The sequence below is a fragment of the Camarhynchus parvulus genome, chromosome 11, assembly GCF_901933205.1.
Source record: "Camarhynchus parvulus chromosome 11, STF_HiC, whole genome shotgun sequence".
NCBI classification, from domain to species: Eukaryota; Metazoa; Chordata; class Aves; order Passeriformes; family Thraupidae; genus Camarhynchus; species Camarhynchus parvulus.
The window spans coordinates 1,431,542-1,450,551 of record NC_044581.1 but is presented as its reverse complement, the minus strand read 5'-3'; the positions used below and the strand labels follow the sequence as shown (position 1 = coordinate 1,450,551).

The following is a 19,010-nucleotide window of genomic DNA, read 5'->3' as shown; positions in this document are numbered from 1 at the left end:
CTGCAGTTCCCAGGGGCATGGAGCCCTGGCTCCTTGGCACATGGAGCTGCAGTTCCCAGGGGCATGGAGCCCTGGCTCCTTGGCACATGGAGCTGCAGTTCCCAGGGGCATGGAGCTCTGATAACCCTGGCTCATGGAGCCGCAATTCCCGGGGCCATGGAGCCCTGGCTCCTTGGCACATGGAGCTGCAGTTCCCAGGGCCATGGAGCCCTGGCACAGCAGTGGATGGAGCCCCAGGCTCCCCTCTGAAGAGTTCCCAGGTACCGGCTCCGTGTGGAGCTGGATTTCCCTGCCTGGCCCGAGCCTCAGAAAGGAGCTCCCTGCCTGGGGGCTCCATTTCCAACCCCTCACTCTGCTCAGCACAACACAGACAGCAAACTCCTCAGGACTTCACTGTTTCCTGCTTTTCCATCCCTCATCACCTCGTGTGAACTCCTGGAGTCGCTCTGTGTTTGTTAAACTCGTTGGTTGGGATGAGGGACAACAACACAGCCCCAGGTCCTGGAGCAACAGCTCCTGGTGTCACCGAGCCCTGGGCAGGGCAGGGAGCTCCCACAGCTCCCATCTCCTGGTGCTGAATGTTGTTTGGCCATGCAAAATCCACCAAATGAGTTCAGATCTCCTCTTCCATTAGCAAATACACCTTGGATCTGCTCCAAACCCATCCGGGCACAGCTCGCTGTGGAAAGCAGGAGCAGTTGGAGCCTGTAACACCCCTGGCTGAGCTCAGGGTTAGCTGTGAGAGCTGTCACTGGGAAAACTTCACCCACACCCTCTGAGAGCCCCTGCCATGGCAGGGACACCTTCCACTGTCCCAGGGTGCTCCAAGCCCCATCCAACCTGGCTGTGGACACTTCTCTGGGCACCTGTGCCAGGGCCTGCCAACCCTCACAGGGAGGAATTTCTCCCTAATACCCCATGTAACCCTGCTCTCTGGGGCAGCCATTCCCCCTTACCCTGGCCCTTGTCCCCAATCCCTCTCCAGCTCTCTCAGAACCCCTCCAGGCACTGGAAAGAGCCCTCAGGTCCCTCTGGAGCTGCTCAGGCTGCACAACCCCAACTCCTGTTAAGGTTAACTCCCTCTGCTGCCAGAGACAGCCTGTGCTCCCTTCACAACCATTCCTTCACAAACTAAGGCTTTCCCTGAACTCAGATGATCTCTTTGGCACCAGAAGAACCCTCTTGGGCAGCTGTTGCAGGGCAGCAGAGGGGGAGGAAGGACAGGGCCTTGCAGGGGAGCCGGGGCTCGCAGCGCTCGCGCTCCCTGCCACGAGCTGGACGGGTTCCTCTGCTGACCTTACAGCACAGCGCTGGACAAGGAGCTGTTCCAGCAACTCCTCTTCTTCCTGGCAGATGGAATTGCTGATGGAATTTATCTGCCTACTCGTGGAAATAAATAAGCAGGAGTTGATTTCCTGGGAAAAAGGATCTTTTCAGCCTGCCAGGCAGCTCTGCTCCTGCCTCTCACTAACGGAGGGGCCGGAATGGGGGGTCTGTGTCACCCCTGTCCTGTTTGTGACCCCCCCACGATCCCACCCTCACTGCAGGAGACTCCACCACATTCCCCTGGAGGCTGAGTGAGGTTCCCAGGCCCCTGATGCCAACCAAGCCCTGGCAAACCTTCAGCAGGATGAGCGGCTGAGTGCCCCCACTGAGTGCTGCCCTCCTGGATGTGGGGTCAGCCTGTCCCCATCTGCTCTGCCAGAAAGGGCACAAAGGTTACACCAAACTGGACTTGCTGCCAGAAACCATGGTTAAAAGACAACATTCCTGAGATTCCTGTTGAACTCCTCACTTATCCCCCATCTCCAAGGATTCCAACTGCACCCACCGGCACAGACCAGATTGGGACACCCCAAGGAAATCAGTTTTCCCTGTGATTGTTCCACCTTCCAAACAACACTGCCGACTCCTACTGCAATTTCCATCTGCAAAGAACTTTCCTAGGACCCCTTTCCAAATGTGATGTCAAAGGGCTCTGGAATATCACCCGGGAGGTGACTCCACATCCGCTCTGGCTCCGAGTGCTCCGTGCCTGGCAGAGGAATCAGCACCTGGAATCTGCATCCCCCGGGGAACTCTGGCTTTGCTCTTTTCTGGACACCATCAGTGATTTAAAAGTGCTTTGAGATCCTGATAGCAGAGGTGTTATTAGCCAGGGAGCACAGAAGCTGGGAATATAAAAGCCTGGGAACTAACTTTAATCAGCTTAACCAGGCAATTAAAGAGCTGTGCTGAGCCTGGAAGTTTCTGTTCCGTTCAGGATTTTAACACTTCAGTGTGAAGTGGAACAAAATCCCCCGAATTTCAACATCCCCCTTCCACGAGGGAAAACGAGCACAAAAATTTCCCCGCAAATCCACTGGAATGTTTCAATCTCAGCTGAGGAAACTCATGCACTTTAAACCCTTAAAAAAAAAAAAAAAAAACCAACCAACAACAAATTTGAAATATCTTATTTCAACACCAGAAGAATGCAGCTCCCCAGCCAGATCCCTGGGCTCGGGATGGAAGACTCAGACCTGGTTTTGTGCCCCTAAAAGAGGGAAAAGTGTGGAAAAAAAGAAGTGATCCAGCTTTGCCTCCCTGGGAGCCCAGGGCAGCACCTCCTGCCTGCTGCAGCAGGTTGGATCAGGCCCTTGGAGAAGACACAAACTCCTCTCTCTCCCTTGGCCAGCCTGGCTTTTGTGTCTGATCCAGAACTAATGGATTTGGCTCGCATTCCTCGCTGCTGGCTTTTATCTGCTCTCCCTTTCAGCTGGGAATTGTGCTACCAAGCTCCTGTCACCCAGAGGGTGTTAAGTGACTCCAAGAGGGACAAAGGCCCACAGAGCTGCCAGATTTCCTCTCTGCAGAAGCTGGAAGGCAGAGGTTTTTTCTCCCTCCTAAAAGACCACAAGCTTCTGGCTACGGATCCACCTTTATTTAGGATTTATATAATCCCAACTAGGCTTCAAGCAACAAGAAAACTTTAAATGGTGGAAGGGGATATAAAGAAAACAGGCAAATGGAGCCTTGGTGTTTAAAATAGCCATTTTCCAAAGGAGAAAAGAACCCAAAATGGGATTTCAGTTCTTCCCTTACAGCTGTTCTTAAAACCTGACAGTTTAATTCAAGGGGCACCACAGTGTCACCTCCTGATAACACAGAAAAACATCCAGTGCTACCAGAAAACAAAAGGAAAAGTCCATTTCCAAGTATTCTAACTGCTAGGAGAGATGGAAAATAGGCCATTCTAACTGCAGAACAGTTACTTGGAAGCTGAACAAGCAAAGGAACTCTTAAGAGAATAAAAGTGTGTTTAGTTTGTAAAGTTTCCCAGTGCTGGGGACAAGGGCAGGATCCTTGGGGAGGGATTTCTCTGCTGCCTGTGCTCCAGAGGCTGCTGGGGACTCTGCAGCCAGAAATCACCTCCCAGCACCCCAAACCTCCCTCCCACAAACTCTGTTCACGTCTCACCTTCCACAGGTCCTTCTTCAGCTGCTGGAATCCTTTCATGGGGTTATTTCATTTCAAAGCTGCTGTCACTGGGGAGAATAAGAGTGTCCAACCTTGAGGAGATCCTTAATGTGAAACAGGAATTTTGGGATGCTGGCCATGATGTCTGGGAAGGGCTGGAGGTGACAGGAGTGGGAGCTGGCCACTGTCCCAAGTCCCACAGCCTCCTTCCTGGAGATATCAGTTCCACTTCTTGTAGTCAAATCCCACTGTCACTGGGTTTTACCAGCAAATCCATGGGACTCACTCACTTCCCTGGTTCCAGAATTCCCCATTTTCCCTCGGAACATTCCTGAGGCCCCCTTGGCCAGGCAGGGCCGTGCTGTCCTCACTGCTGCACTCAGGGCAGTTTGCAGGGCATTAACCTTGGCTCCAAGTGTTGGGAATTGATCTGCAGCTTCCCAGTTCCAGCATTCAGCTCCCCAAATTGCCGCTCCCCAGGGAGCAATTTGCCACGGAAATAATCCATTTGTCGCTGCAGGATTTGAAATCAAGGCTCCAGAGCCTGAAGTGCAGCCCGAGCTCCTCCACCATTATTAGTTCCATCCATTTCAGAAGCTTCTCTGCACGGAGGGTGGGATGATAACAGAGCCTCAGGGGCAGAGCTGGGAGGCTTGAGAGGCTCAGCTAATTGGAAATTAAAGGCAAGAAAGAAATTCTTTGGACTCTTAGGCCAGGAAGAGATGGAGCTTTTAGTGCTCAGCATAATAAACATAAAGAAAGGAACATCACAGCCCCAAACTCCAGCATTCCTTTGGCATTTCTGTCTCTGCTGGAGAACAGAAGCCACCACCAGACCAGTCTGGCTGCTGCAGGTCCCTGAGTGGGCAGGAAATCCCTCCAGCCCCACTCCTGGCCCAGTTCCTGAGCTGGGGAGTTTCAGGGCAGCAGCTCAGGATGGTTTTTAAGGGCAGACGTGGCCACTTTGTGCCCTGAGTGGGCAGTGGGGGCTGCAGGCACCATCCCCACCCCTGTGCTGGCCCTGGCTGGGAGATTGATCCAAGGTAAAAATTACTCCAGGAAAACAAACCAAGTTATTTTTAACTCCAGTCAGTCCCATGATCCAGGAGGTGAATCTGGGAGAGTGCCCCAAAGCAAGGTGTTACTCCCTTGGCTCACAGGTGAAATCACAGACTGCACTGCTGATAAATTAGTTTATTTATCCTCATGAGTTCTTCACCTCACAACTTTTAAATCTGTACAATTTTAGGAAAGGCATTCATTTAAAATTCCTCCTATTATCCAGCTGTAAAACAACTATTCCTATTTAAACTTAAAGCAGGAGCTTTGTCACATTAAACCCTGATAATTTATGATCTGCTTCACGTCCTTTTACTCTAAACAGACACGTCATGGCTTCACTTACTTGCTTTCAAGTGCAACATTTCCCTCCAGGATCTGTGTCCTGAGGTTACTCCAGGAATGAGGAATGAGGCTTTGCTGTGCTGGGAGGGGGACAAACCCCGTGGCTGCTCAGAGCACGTTCAGGGGCAAAGCAGGATCTTCCACAGTGCAGCTGTGACAGAGCAGAGGAGGGAGCAGCACGCAGGGGACACGAGGAAGTGGCCAGAACAAATTCTGGGCACTGAGGAGCGTGGCCAGGCCAGGCCCAGCTCTGATCCTGGGGGAACTCTTCCTAAGCAGCACAGAACCCCACCAGGGGCTGGGCCTCACAAGGATTTGAGGGCTGACAGGATTGCCAGGGAGCTGCAGCCATGGACTCCCTCCTCTGGTGGAGTTTCACAGTGAGTGCAGGGCTCTGACAGCCCCGGGGACACAACTGTGGGATCAAAGCCACTGAGGCTGGAAAAGAGCTCAGAGATCACGTCCAGCCCTCAGCACCACGGTGACCCCAGTGCCACATCCAGGGGGTTTCAACACTTCAGGGCTGGGCACATCACCACTGCCCCACGCCAGCGCTTTTCACCCTTCCCGTGAATAAAAATCCCTGATATTCAACCTCAATCTCCCGTGGCAAAACTCTCCTCCTGTCCCTGTCCCTGTTCCCTCCTGGCAGGAGCTGTGCAGAGCCAGGAGGGTCCCCTGAGCCTCCTTTGCTCCAGACCGAACCCCCCCAGCTCCCTCAGGATCCTCCAGCTCTTTCCCAGCTCCCTCAGGATCCTCCAGCTCCTTTCCCAGCTCCCTCAGGATTCTCCATTTCCTTTCCCAGCTCCCTCAGGATTCTCCAGCCCCTTCCCAGCTCCTCAGGGATTCTCCATTCCCTTTCCCAGCTCCTCAGGGATTCTCCAGTCCTTTCCCAGCTCCTCAGGGATTCTCCATTCCCTTTCCCAGCTCCTCAGGGATTCTCCAGTCCTTTCCCAGCTCCTCAGGGATTCTCCAGTCCTTTCCCAGCTCCCTCAGGATCCTCCAGCCCCTTCCCAGCTCCATTCCCTTCCATGGACGTGGAGAAGCCCCAAAGCAGAGCTGGAGCAGCCCCAGCAAATGGGGAGCTCCTGGTTTTATCTGTGCTGACAGACCCACAACTGCTGCCAGCCCCGAGCTCCCCTCTGAGGGAGCTGCTGGCCACATCTCCCAAGCCTTGAGCTGTGTCCAAACAAGGAGGAATGGTATGGGTGAGCTGGAAATGCTGTGATACACTTGAAGGACAAGCAGGAACATTTTAAGAAATGTGGGCTATAAACAAATGGCACTTGCAGATGTGCAGGGATCCCTGAAGTGCTGGCTGGGATTTCTGAGAGGTGCAACAGCAAGAGCTGACCCAAGGGTTGTTCTCATTCCAGTTTAATGGGATTATCCAGCATGAGACACACAGCAGGAATTAGCATGGAGGTACATAAAGCATGGGATGGGGGAATGGGAGGGTTTGGGGTTACAGGAGGGCAGGAAGCAGCAGCTGGAGCCTGGAGCTGGCACAAGGGCAGAGTTCTCAAGCAGCTCCAAGCTTAGCTGGGGAGGGATTTGAGCTGTTTCCAGGTACAGAGCACCTGGATTTTCCTAAGGCAGCACAACATCACCCAGACAGGAAAACACTAGAGAGGTGGAAGTGGAGCTGTTGGTGGGACAAATGGAGAATCATGGAATGGTTTGGGTGGGAAGGGATCTGAAAGCTGACCCTGCCCCACCCCCTGCCATGGGCAGGGACACCTTCCACTATCCCAGACTGCTCCAAGCTTCTCTGGGCACTCTGTGCCAGGGCCTCCCCACGCTCACAGGGAACAATTCCTTCCTTATATCCAACCTCAACTTCCCCTCTTTCAGTCTGAACCCAAACATGCTCAGGTCCCTCCAGCTGCTGCCCTGAGGGCCCAGAGGAGGCTGGTTTGGCTGCAGACAGGTTTATTGGAGACAGGGAAGGGTGTGGCACAGGCTCCAGGGCAGAGCAGGGATCTGCCCTGTGGGATTGAGCAAAGGCTGATCCTGTGCTCCCCAGGAGAGCTGCAGCCAGGCTGGGAAGGTTTGCACAAGGAGAACTCCTGGGAGAGCATGTGCTGGAAATGGGGTCAAGAGTTAAGGGCTGGTGCCAAGGGGCATTTCTGAGCCCAGAGCACCAGATGGGAAGCGTGGCTTGGAGCAGCTTTAGACTCAGATTTTTGGAAATGAAGGAAAGCCCTGAAATGAACAGCTGACCCCCACAAATGTCCTGCACCAACCATTGGCAACAGAATCCTGGAATGGTCTGGGTTGGAAAAGACCTCAAAGCTCATCCAGTGCAGCCCCACTTCCACTGTCCCTGGCTGCTCCCAGCCCTGCCCAGCCTGGCCTTGGGCACTTCGGGGATGCAGGGGCAGCCCCAGCTGCTCTGGGAACCTGTGCCAGGGCCTCACCACTCCTACAAGGAGGAATTCCTTCCCAATATCCCATCCATCCCTGCCCTCTGGCAGTGGGAGCCATTCCCTGTGTCCTGACCCTCCAGGCCCTTGCCCAAATTCCCTCTCCAGCTCTCCTGGAGCTCCTTCAGGCACTGGCAGGGGCTGTAACCCCAAAGTAACACTCACCTAAACACAATCCCCACCTTTCCTGAAACCATGGCCTGGGGAATGTTTGCAGCTACACATGGAAGGAACTCAGGGCATTCTCCCTGGATCCAAACCCCCCAGCTGTGAGCAGGAGGGATCCCTGGTTTGCACCCAGAACTCACAGATTTGGGGAGAAAGGAAAAACAACCTGATGTCCAGAGTTCACAATGGAAATGAAATGTTAAAACAACAAGCTACAGGCAAACAAAACATGGGCAGTTTGGGCAGGGCTCTCTGGCAGCTCTGAGTTTCCTGACCTGTCCCGTGGCTCCTGTTGGGGCAGCTGAGTGAGCAAGGCTGGGTAGAAGGAGCAGGAGTGATCCAGGGCATTTTGGAGCTGATGGCAGAGTCCAGAGAGCTTTTCCAGCTGACCCAATCCTCACTGGAGTTACCATTTAGGGAAAGAGCTGGGGCAAGAGAGGAGTAGAGGCTAAACCCTGAGCATGAGGAATATAAACACTGGCCCTTTTGGAAGAGCAAGTGATGATATCATGCACACATCACACCCTTCCTGTGTAAACAGGAGTGCCAACAGGAGCAGGCATTGCACGCTGCATGTCCAGCTGCCTCTGGGCAGCTCTGCAGGGCTGCAGCCATCAGTGAGGCCAAGAGCATTTCTTAGGATCAGACTCTGGTGCTTTCAGGCACTTCCCAAGCTTCTCGCAGCCTGGAGGGGCCCAATTCTGTTAAAAACAAACAGAAACAGACAGAAAGATGATTCACACCAAGTATCTGCTAAGCTCTCATCCCAAGCAGCTCTTTATGATCCTCACAAAGACACTTTTATGTGCTGCTTGAAAAATGAAACTCCTCTTGCAGCCCAAGCCTCTGGGCTCATAAACTTCCCCACTCCAAACAGTGCTCAAATAAAAGCTGGGAAAGGCTGCAAATGCTGGGCTGTGCATGATTCCCTGTGCTGGGACACTCCAGCCCTTCCTGGCCTCTCCCAGCCCAGCTTGTTGGGGTGCTGCTGACCCTCCTGTCCCTCCTGTGGCAGCACAGAGCAAGCAAAGCAGGAGGTTTTGGTGACACCCCAGTTCTCCTGGGAGTTCCCATGCTCAGCACTGCAATATCCAGGCACTGTCCTGAGGAGGCAAAAGGCAGCACAAGGCCAAGGGTGTGAGAGAGATAAGAATGCTGGTATTTTAATGAGTGTTTTGATGGAGGAATCCATGGGCAGAGGGAGCAGGAAGCATTCCTGAGACACCTCTTCCAGTGCCTGCACACCAAAACTGTTTGTTTGCCTTGTTTCCATGTTTCTGGAGCCACCTGAATGTGTGGAACAGAAAAAGGAGATCCAGTGCCAACCTCAGCTTCCAGAGGGATTAATGGAGGAAGGAATTTGGATAGATGAACGTTTTTAATTTCACTGAGGTTTTGCCATTTAAAATTTGGGATTGTGGTCATGGGAAGGGCAGATAACACTTCCCATTCTGCCTTCAGGAATCTTTTGTGCCTCCCTCTCTCAGGTCTGTCCATCCATGGGACATTTCTGCTGTCCCCTATTAAAGGCCAGTTCAACACTGACTTCTTGCCTTTTATTTTGCTGATTTTCACCCTGCAAATATTTCTGTTTTCTTGGAATTAAATTCCTACAGAAAAGAAATACTCAAAAGCCCAGGAAAAAAAACACTGGAGCAGGTTTTTGTTCCATGGAGCTGACAACAGATGGCAGTGAGACACCAGCAATTCCTGCAGAGGAGCAGACCCAGAGGGAGCTGTGCTGGAGACACCTCTGCACCGCAGGCTTTCTGAACAATTAATGTCGTTTTCTAAATCTATTCCTCTGGTTTAAAATGTGCAGCCACGGCTGGAAAATTCAGAGCACTCTGCAGAAGGAACTGAGAGCCAAAGGAACACATGGACGGCAATGTTTGTTCTTTTGAAAAAGCAGAACAATAAAGGGTCTGTGCTGCCTCCTGCAGCCCCGGTCCCACTGCTGGGCTGAGCTGGGAGCCCCGGGGACACCACGTGTGCCACAGCCAGCCCCGAGCTGCACAACAGCTTCTCCCACACTTACACAGCAGGAAAACCCAGCAGAGCCTCTGGGGGAGCTCCCTGGACAAAGGGATGGGCTGCAAACCCTCCCTGCCCCTGCCTCCATCACTGCTCTGCAGGAGCTGCACAAGGATCCAGCTGCTGCCCTGGAATCCTGCAATGCCTGGGTGGGAAGGGACTCAAAGCTCATCCAGTGCCGCCCCTGCCATGGCAGGGACACCTCCCACTGTCCCAGGTGCTCCAAACCCCATCCAGCCTGGCCTTGGGCACTGCCAGGGATCCAGGGGCAGCCCCAGCTGCTGTGGGCACCTGTGCCAGGGCCTGCCCACCCTGCCAGGGAACAATTCCTCATTCCCAGTATCCCATCCATCCCTGCCCTCTGGCAGTGGGAGCCATTCCCTGTGTGCTGTCCCTCTGTGGCCTTCCTTGAACACTTCCACACATTTTGTTTGTGTGTAAGTAAAGACAATTCTCCTCCTCTCTCCCAAATACATCAAACAAACACCCTTATCAAATAATCAGATGGCAGGAGATAGGGGCAGTAAATTATCTTTATCTCCCAGCATGCCCCAAAACCAGATTTAGCCCGCAGTCCACCCAGCAATATAATCACTCCCTAAAGGTTTGCTTGGCTTCATTTCTGCTCTCAAAGGCAGCAATCTGTGCCTGATTCTTTGGGGTAGTGACCATGGAGTTATCCTGGAAAACTCACTGCGTTTCCTGCTGGGATTGAAACATTTCTCCTGGGGGCCTAGGATCCCCCCAGCCCTCCCTCCCACTTGGGAAGCAGTTTTGGAAGAAATGCCTTTGCAGTGCTGCCTCTGGCAGCAGCCAGGCCCTGGGGACAGTGCCTGAATCCAAAAGGTCCCAGAGGAGCAGAGAACAGTGTTTATTAAGGGAAAAGTTGAATAAGGAAAGAAAACAACACAGAAACAATGGGCCCTCGAATCTTTTTCCTATTTAACATCCAAAAATAAAGAGATGGGCCAAAGCTAAGGGAGATCTTTGCCTTGTTACTGAGGGGACACAGCTCTTTGCTGGTGACAGACCAGAGGCAGCAGGTTCTGACTGATTCAGGAGATTATTTATTTATTTATTTATTTATTATCAGGAAGATTTTGCCTGTTACTATTTTGTAACAGCCTGTTACAAGGTTTTGTCTGTAAGAAGATTTTGCCTGTTACTATTTTGTCTGTCAGCCCACAGACACATTCCCTCGGATACACAACCTCCTGTCAAGTGACAACCTCCCCCAGATTATCCAGTTCCTCTCCCAGGTTCTCAACAAACCAAGCAGGGTTTGACAGGGAAGCCAAACTGTAACTTTCCAACAGGAGACTTGAAAGAGAAAACAGAATTGAAAAAGTTCAATTTCAATAAAGACTTTGGGAAAATTCAGGCATGGGGGGAATTGGAGGAGACAAGAGCAAGACCAAAGATACATCACTGAAAATGAACTGTCCCTTAGAAAACTCAAAACAAAGAGGGCAGGGCTGGATGGGATATTGGGAATTAGGAATTCTTCCCTGTGAGGGTGGGCAGGCCCTGGCACAGGTGCCCAGAGCAGCTGGGGCTGCCCCTGGATCCCTGGCAGTGCCCAAGGCCAGGCTGGACAGGGCTTGGAGCACCCTGGGAATAGTGGAAGGTGTCCCTGGATGAGCTCTAAGATCCCTTCCCACCCCAACCACTGCAGGATTCCACAATTCCAGGATGTTGAGAATTGCAGGAGGGGATTAGAAAGGAGAAGAAATATCTGCCCTGTGTCTAAGCAAGGAAGCCACCAGCAGGTAATTGTGCATCTCTTCTCCATCCCTTCCTACCACTGACAGCTTATGAAACCTTTACAAAATGTGTTTCAGTCCAAGGAGCCCCCATGCATTTGTGCTTCAGGCACTCACCATGACAGCCTGGTCACACACGTTCAGCTGGGGCTGGCCTGGCACCAGGGTGGCCTTGTGCTGCTGCACCAGCCCTGAGATGTGCTCCACAGCCTGCTGGTACTCCTCACTGGCAAAGCTGCAGGGGGAAAGCACAGGGGTTACTGCTGGGCCTTCCTCTGGTGTCCCCGAGGAGGAGGAGATGTGCAAACATCCAGTCAGCTGCCCACGGCTCTGCAGGGAACAGAATCCAGGCTGGCAGGGTGCAGGTGCTCTGCTCAGGCACTGAGGATGGCAGTGCCTTGTCCTCCCCACAAATCACCTGGCTCCAGAGCAGCTCAGCCTCCCAGACTGCTGCTCCAGGAGCCCCAAATGTTTCCTCCTCGTGCAGATCTGCTAGGAGCTCATGTGGGTTCCCAAGGGAATTGTCTTAGCAAATAAAAGGGCATTTCTGGGTTGTCCCTTCAGTGACTATGCAGGGACACTTCCCAGACACAGGACAAACACCTTCCCAGCCAGCTGAGGACAGGAATTTCCCCAGGCAGCCCTTCCAGCGTGTCCCACCTGAGCTCAGCAGCTCTCCACACTCTCCCCCCTCTCTTCCAGGAGCTCTCCTGAACACCTGCCCCGGCGGGGGCGTTTGTTGCAGGGAAGAGAAGGGAATGTCAATATTTAGTTTTACAAGAGTGTTCTCAGGAAGGGTTTCAAACACAACCCCGGGCCAGTTAAACTCCACAACCACCCAGGAAATGAACTAAAATTACTCAAACAGAGAGAAGAATAGAAGGGCCTCGTCCAAGATGAGAATACCTCCCCCATTCCACAAAGTGCTGAGGTTCTTCTGCCCCATCCACATTCCTCCACTCAGCTTGATTATTGCAAGCTGGGAGCCATCTGCCATGCCCCAAAATGTGGTTATAATGACCAGATCCTGACCCACCTGATTCCTCCAGCAGCTATTTGCTGGAGTGGCTCCGGGTGCACTTCACTAATATTTCAAGTATTTGTAAAAAGCAGGATTCCTAACAAAGATCTCTTTTTGTCCATCACCTTAAGAGTCACTTAAAAACCACCAAAAACCCCCACAGAGAGCGGCAAATTCCTTGTGAAGATAAAAGAAACAATGCAGCTGGGTGCTGACCTCGGGCTCCCCCTGCTCCCAGGCCAGGCTGGCCAGCAGCCCCACACTCCAGCTAATTTCCTTCTTTGCAAAACAATCACATTTGGAAGGCCAGCGATGTGCCAAGCGGTTCCAGTAAACCCTATAAATATCCCAGCTGGGCAGGCAGCCAGGGAGAGGCTGATTGTGGGGCTGGGCTGAGCTGTGCTGATACAGAGCAGGAAGGGAACGTGGGATGAGGAGCTGGAGCTGCTGCTCTCACACCCAGCTGCCTGGATCCTGCTGGACAGAGCTGAAGGACCACCCTGAAACCCAGAGGATCCTGAGAAGCTCCTGAATTTCATAGAATCTGACAATCCTGGAATGGTTTGGGTGGGAGGAGATTTACAGCCCATCTCATCCCACCCCCTGCCATGGCAGGGACACCTTCCACTATCCCAGGTTGCTCCCAGCCCTGTCCAGCCTGGCCTTGGGCACTGCCAGGGATGCAGGGGCAGCCACAGCTGCTCTGGGCACCCTGTGCCAGGGCCTGCCCACCCTCCCAGCCAGGAATTCCTTCCCAATATCCCATCCATCCCTGCTCCATGGAGGTTGGTTTTCATTTCTTGACCCCATTGACATTCCCATTCCATGAGGACTGGTTTTCCTGCCTTGGCTCCATGGCTCAGTTTTATCTCAGATATTCCTGTCCACAACATGCCCCAAAATCCCACATCCATGGATTTGTGAAGTATTTACTGACTGCACAGGAGTTAAAACTGCCTCCAGCCCTAAGCAAGTGCATTTTGAGACAAAATCTGCAAGAGTGCCTGGAATTTGCATGTAAAATGGGGATAATTACCTCATGGTAATCAGCCAGAGCTGTTGAGGGAGCTGGGAACCTCTCCTACCTGGAGTCCCATCCTCTCCTGGAGTGCACATGCAGGCCTGGCCTGCAGGGCCAGGTTTGCTGCATTCCCTGCTCCACAAAGAGGTGGAATTATCTGTCCAGGTGTCTGGGCACCATTGTCTGGGAGGAGCAGCCTCCGGGGCGAGCTGCATTTCCTATTCCAGCTCAGCAATCCCGGGAAGGAGGGCTGGGAATAGCACTGCAAGGAGGAGAGGGTGAGCAGGTGGTGTTGTGAGGAGCTTGCTAAAAGAGATCCCCAGCGTCCATGAAATTATTCCACGCTCAGAAGGAGGGAGCAGAGTGGACAAAGTCCAGGGTCATTACACTAATTGACACTTTACCTCCGGGAAGCCCCTGGAGATGCAATCAGGGCTGGATTGGAGAGCAGGGTCCCAGGCACAGGTGTGGGCTGTGCTTCCTTCATTTACTGTAATTGTGCCTTGGCAATCTGCTCCATCCTCCCCCCACAGCTCCTGGAACCTGCTCTGCTGCTTAACCCCAGCAAAGCCAGCCTGCAGGGAGGAGGGCTGGTCTCACCCAGAGTCAAACTCTGCTTTATTCCCCTGCTCCCGGGGGTTCCACCTGCAGGGATGGCTCTCTGCCATCATTAAATGCACCCTCAAACACATCAGCACCCAAATAAATGCAGGAGCATTTCCAGCAGGGTTTCAGGATGTTTGTGTTACACCTCATGATTCACAGTGTCTGTCCTGGGAGTGATGGGGCCCTGGTGAAACTGAGAGGACTGGGACAAAATGGGAATGATATTTTATAAAAACTCCCATAATGGGAGTCACAGAAACCTGACAAAGGGCTCTAGAGCAGGCTGGACAGGGCTTGGAGCAGCCAAAGGTGATGAGCTTTACACAGCATGAGCTTTAAAGGCCCCTTCCAATCCAAACCATTCCATAGTTCTAGGAACAGCAGCTCTCAGATTGATATGAAGTTATGGGAAGAGCATAAAATGTGGCTAATGATACTTTACTTCCTTCTCCCCTGGAATTATTTTAATTAAAACCATTATTTTTAATTCTGAAATACACCCAGATTCTGATAATTTGATTTTATCTGTTATCAGTGCTTTGAGGCTTCGCAGCACTGTGGTATCCAAGTCTTGATCTTGTCTTATTACTCAGTCTTCCTCAGTTCCTCTCTTCTATTATCAAGTTTATTTGCAATTTAAGGTCTGCACAATGCAGGAGGCAGAGACAGGTTTGGGGCTCTGCTGCTGGAATTACTGGAGAGACTCAGAGGAGCCAAAGGAAAACAAATGAGGAACCAAAGGCTGCAGGTGGCCCCTACCCTGAGTCACCTCTGGTCCAGCAGCGTTTTGGGCTCAGATGCATCCCTGGAGGCATGAGGGGCATGTGGCCACAGGAAACCTTGGAATTCCAGAATCATCCAGGCTGGAAAAGGCCTCCAGGGTGGGAGAGCCCAAGCTGTGATGATCAGCACACTCCTTGCAGCAAGGAGATGTGGTGGTGCTGATCCTCCACCTGCTCACCTCTTCTCATGGAAGTTTTCCCTCCCCAGCTCCCAGAATCCTGGATTTCAGTGCCAGGAACCCCAGCACTGACATGGCAGAGGGGATAAAAGTGGAGTGAGGAGTGAAGCCTTCATCTGGGGGGAACAGGTGACAGAAATAACAGCTATCCACTGATCCTGCTGCTGGCTGCTCCTGTGCTATTCCTAAAGTTTCATTTTCAGTGCTATTCCTGAATCTCAATTTATGTTCTGTGCTCTTCAGGGCACTTTCTTGTGGCTGCAGCACTGCCTGGACCTGTCTGTGGACATGATGATGATGAAGATGATGGTGTCCATGTCTAACTGCATTTTGCATTTTTCCCAGCTGGTTCATGCAGGGTTTTTCTCCCCATACTCCTTTTCATGCAGCATGACTCCACCCAGAGCTCCTGAGGGCTGTGGGCTGATGAAGCACGAGCTCCAGGCTGGTCCCAGACCCTGGGAAAGGGCAGCCAGAGGTGTTTGTGCCCATTCCCAGTCTCCAGGCTGATGATTCTCCCCCACAGGTGGGTTTTATTTCCCTCTCTTCCCTCCAGCTGGCTCCCCTGCTTCTCCCCACCTTGCTGCAGCCAGTCCCAGCGTGCCTGGTGCTCCATGGTTGTTACTGCCACCTCTGAGGCTCCTCAGCTACAATTTCCACATTTTAGTGTCCCCTCTCCTGTGGCAGCTGCTAATTCACCCTGCAATGCAGCTGGTGCCATCTCCCTTTTCCAGGATGAGGAGTCAGCATCTCCCCCAGGCACAATCCTTGCTCTTTGTTATTATTCACATTTTCCCCCCTGTTTTGCACCTTCTCTCTCTTCCCCACAGCCAGGTTTGTGCCTTGAGCACTAAGGTGAGACTGGCAACTTTTCTGTCAGATCCTTTCCCCTTTAGCTTCCCTTCAGGAGCTCCTTCCCTTTTTTTTCTGGCTTCATAACCACTGCAATTACCTCTCTGATGATTTCCTGAATTTTCCATCTGCTCGAAATAGGCACTTGTGAGCTCTCTTCTTAATTAATGTGTTCTAAAATCATTATGTTCATCAACCAAGCCTTATCACTTCCATTTTCTTCCATAATAGTAAAATCCATTGCCCTAAGTAAAACACAGGAATTTTGATGTTCATAATTCAATAAACTCACTGCTCAGAGCAGAAGCTGCTACAAACCTGGAGTAACAACAAGGTGTGAGCAGGCTGCACTTACCCTGTCCTCACTTGTTACTAAGCTTTGCACCTCTGGCTCAAACTGGCAGCATTTCAGAGATTTCTCTTATAAATTCCTTGGCTTCAAAACACTTTCTTTACTTCAGGCTGCATTAGGTATTTTACTAACTGTGTTTTTAGCTGTGCCAGTTTTGCTTTTTAGATATATATATATAATATATATATTTATATATCTAAATTTATAAATATAAATAGAAGATATTTATATAGATAATCATTATGCAGTATTTTAGTAAATGTCTGTATAAACAATAATCTGACTCAGATAATAAAACTGACAACTGCTGGTGAAGATGGTACCAACAGATAATTTTGCTGAATTTGTCACATTGCAGAAACAAGTTCCCTCTGTGGTACTTAGCACACACACACCACAGCCCAAAGATAACAGAATCTGGCCAAGGAAAAAACCTATCAGATCTTGTAGTTCTGCATTTGGATAAATTTGGTAACAAGGGCAGTTATTGCATCCAGGGAGGAAATAAAGCCCTGCTCAGAGTCAGGGAAATGCTTCTGCTTTCTGTGCTGCCCCACACACATTCTTGCTTACACTTTAAAGTTGAGAGCTGTAAAAAAAGAGAGATTTTCTGTCCCCAGCCTGCACTGACTGAGGTCAGAAAAAGGCACAAAGGGTTCACTTCTCAGCACCAGGGATGAGGTGACTCCTACACAGGGGTCCAAAGGGGCTCCAGGAGAGGGACTGGGGACAAGGGATGGAGGGACAGCACACAGGGAATGGCTCCCACTGCCAGAGGGCGGGGCTGGATGGGAGATTGGGCAGGAATTGTTCCCTGGCAGGGTGGGCAGGCCCTGGCACAGGTGCCCAGAGCAGCTGTGGCTGCCCCTGGATCCCTGGCAGTGCCCAAGGCCAGGCTGGATGGGGTTTAGAGCCACCTGGGACAGTGGAAAGTGTCCCTGCCACGGCAGGGGGCACTGGATGAGCTCTGAGGTTCCTCCACCCCAACCTACTCCAGGATTCCAGGATATTGTAAGGCAAAGGAGCAAACACAACCGTGTCCCTTGGCAGAAGATGAGGGGCAGCAGCAGCAGGAAGAGAAGCCCCAGCCATGGTGGAGGGGCTGTTCCCAGAGCAGCTGAGGGCAGGGGGACAGCACCACAAGGGAACAGTGGGCAGGGTCAGCAGTGCCAGACGTGTCCCTACACCTGCCAGGACCTGCCTGGAACTGCCTGAGCCATCCTTCAGTGCATGAGGAGCTCCTTTGGCTGGCCCTGTTTGCAGGCAGGCTCCAGGAAATGCAGGGAGCAGTGTGAGGAAGAGGAAGGACTTGTCCTGCCTCCCCAAGAGCCCCAGGGAGCTGAACATGTCACTGCTGCCTCTGGGTCTTGCAGGACTTGCATCTTCAGGGATCCCTTCAGCAGCCACTTCAGCAAAGACTGAAAAGCTTTGTTTGATTTTTGGAAAAATTTCTATCCACTTATCTTCCTAATACAGAGTAACAATCATGGGATGGTTTGGGTGGGAACAGACCTCAAAACTCATCTAGTTCCAACCCCCATGAGATGACTCAAATAGTGGTGGGCTTGGCAGGGCCAGGCTGATGGTCCTAGGGGTCCAATCTTAAACATTCCCTGAACCTATAAAGCTGCAGCCTTGAAGAACTGTCCCTGTGTGTCCTGCACGTGCAGTGTCCCTGCCCTGACTGAGCTGCTGGTTCCTGGGATTGCCTGGCTCTGAGATCCCAAACACAGAAACAGTGAACCCCTCTGGAGGTGCAGGGGATGCCAGCCCCTCCTGAGCAGCAGGGACACCCACTGCTGGGGGCTTTGCACGTGAGCCCACTCCAAACTCATGTAAATCAAGAGAGATGACAGATTATTAAAACCATTTCAAGGGAGAAGAAAAGGCTGCACTAAATAAGGAATAAATGTAATAAAAAGTGAGCAAAAGCAGGCAGGGAGAACAGAGGCAGCACGTAGGGACAGACAGATGCAGGCTGGGAGCAGGATGCTGGATTCCCTTTGGAGAAACATTAGTGTGGGGACTCCCAGCAGGCTCCCTGCCAAGGGGGATAATTAAGCTAAATAAAAATACACACCAGGAACAGCTCCACAAATGAGGATAATTTAATTACCACATTCGATAGAGCACACCCACTTCCCATGAGTTTTCCATTGTGACCAGAGAGGAGACAATAGCAGCAGAATGTGTTGGAGAAAGGAAGAGTGGTGTGCTAAACCCAGGGTTTCTATTAGGGGCTGCATAATAAACACCAGCCCAGCTCTCCATAATTGGGTCATAATCTTGCCATAAAATTCAATCAGAGCAACAGCTTGTGAATATCCAAAAAATCAATGCAGCCATATGAGAAATGATTGCAGTTGGAACCCTGGAATTTATTTCAATGCTCACTCCAGGGTGGTGGAAGGAGCAGTGGAATCACAGGGACGCAGGTGCTGCAAACACCTCTGAGGGAAGAGCTCCTCTGCTCAAATCCAGAGGAAACACAAAAAGAAGCCCAAAATCACAGAGTATTTAGGGCTGAGAGTTCTAGAGCTCACCCAGTGCAATCCCCTGGCAGGGCAGGGTCACCTGGGGCAGGTGACAAAGGTGACACACACAGCAGGCAAGCTACAGTTCAGTTACTGCTGCCCATTTTTTTTCATTTTTGGAAAAAGAGATTATTTGTGTACACTCATTTCCTAAAACAGAATCCTGGAATGGTTTGGGTTGGAAGGGACCTTAAAGCCCATCCCAGTGCCACCCTTGCCATGGCAGGGACACCTTCCACTGTCCCAGGGTGCCCCAAGCCCTGCCCAGCCTGGCCTTGGGCACTGCCAGGGATCCAGGGGCAGCCACAGCTGCTCTGGGCACCAGCAGCTCAGCACCCTCACAGCCAGGAACTTCTCCCCAATATCCCGCCCATCCCTGACTCTGGAGAAGCCATTCCCTGTGTCCTGT

General features: G+C 51.8%; 1 protein-coding gene across 1 annotated transcript in view; it reads right to left on the bottom strand.

Annotated features, from left to right (window-relative positions):
• Positions 1–7,236: 7,236 nt before the first annotated feature.
• Positions 7,237–19,010, bottom strand: part of GALNS (galactosamine (N-acetyl)-6-sulfatase) — a 40,507-nt gene continuing 28,733 nt past the window's right edge. The window contains exons 13-14 of the mRNA XM_030956296.1: positions 11,372–11,489; positions 7,237–8,158 (exon numbers count right to left, since the gene is read on the bottom strand). Coding sequence (XP_030812156.1) covers positions 8,072–8,158; positions 11,372–11,489 — 205 coding nt within the window. The 3' untranslated portion in view covers positions 7,237–8,071. The remainder of the gene's footprint in view (positions 8,159–11,371; positions 11,490–19,010) is intronic.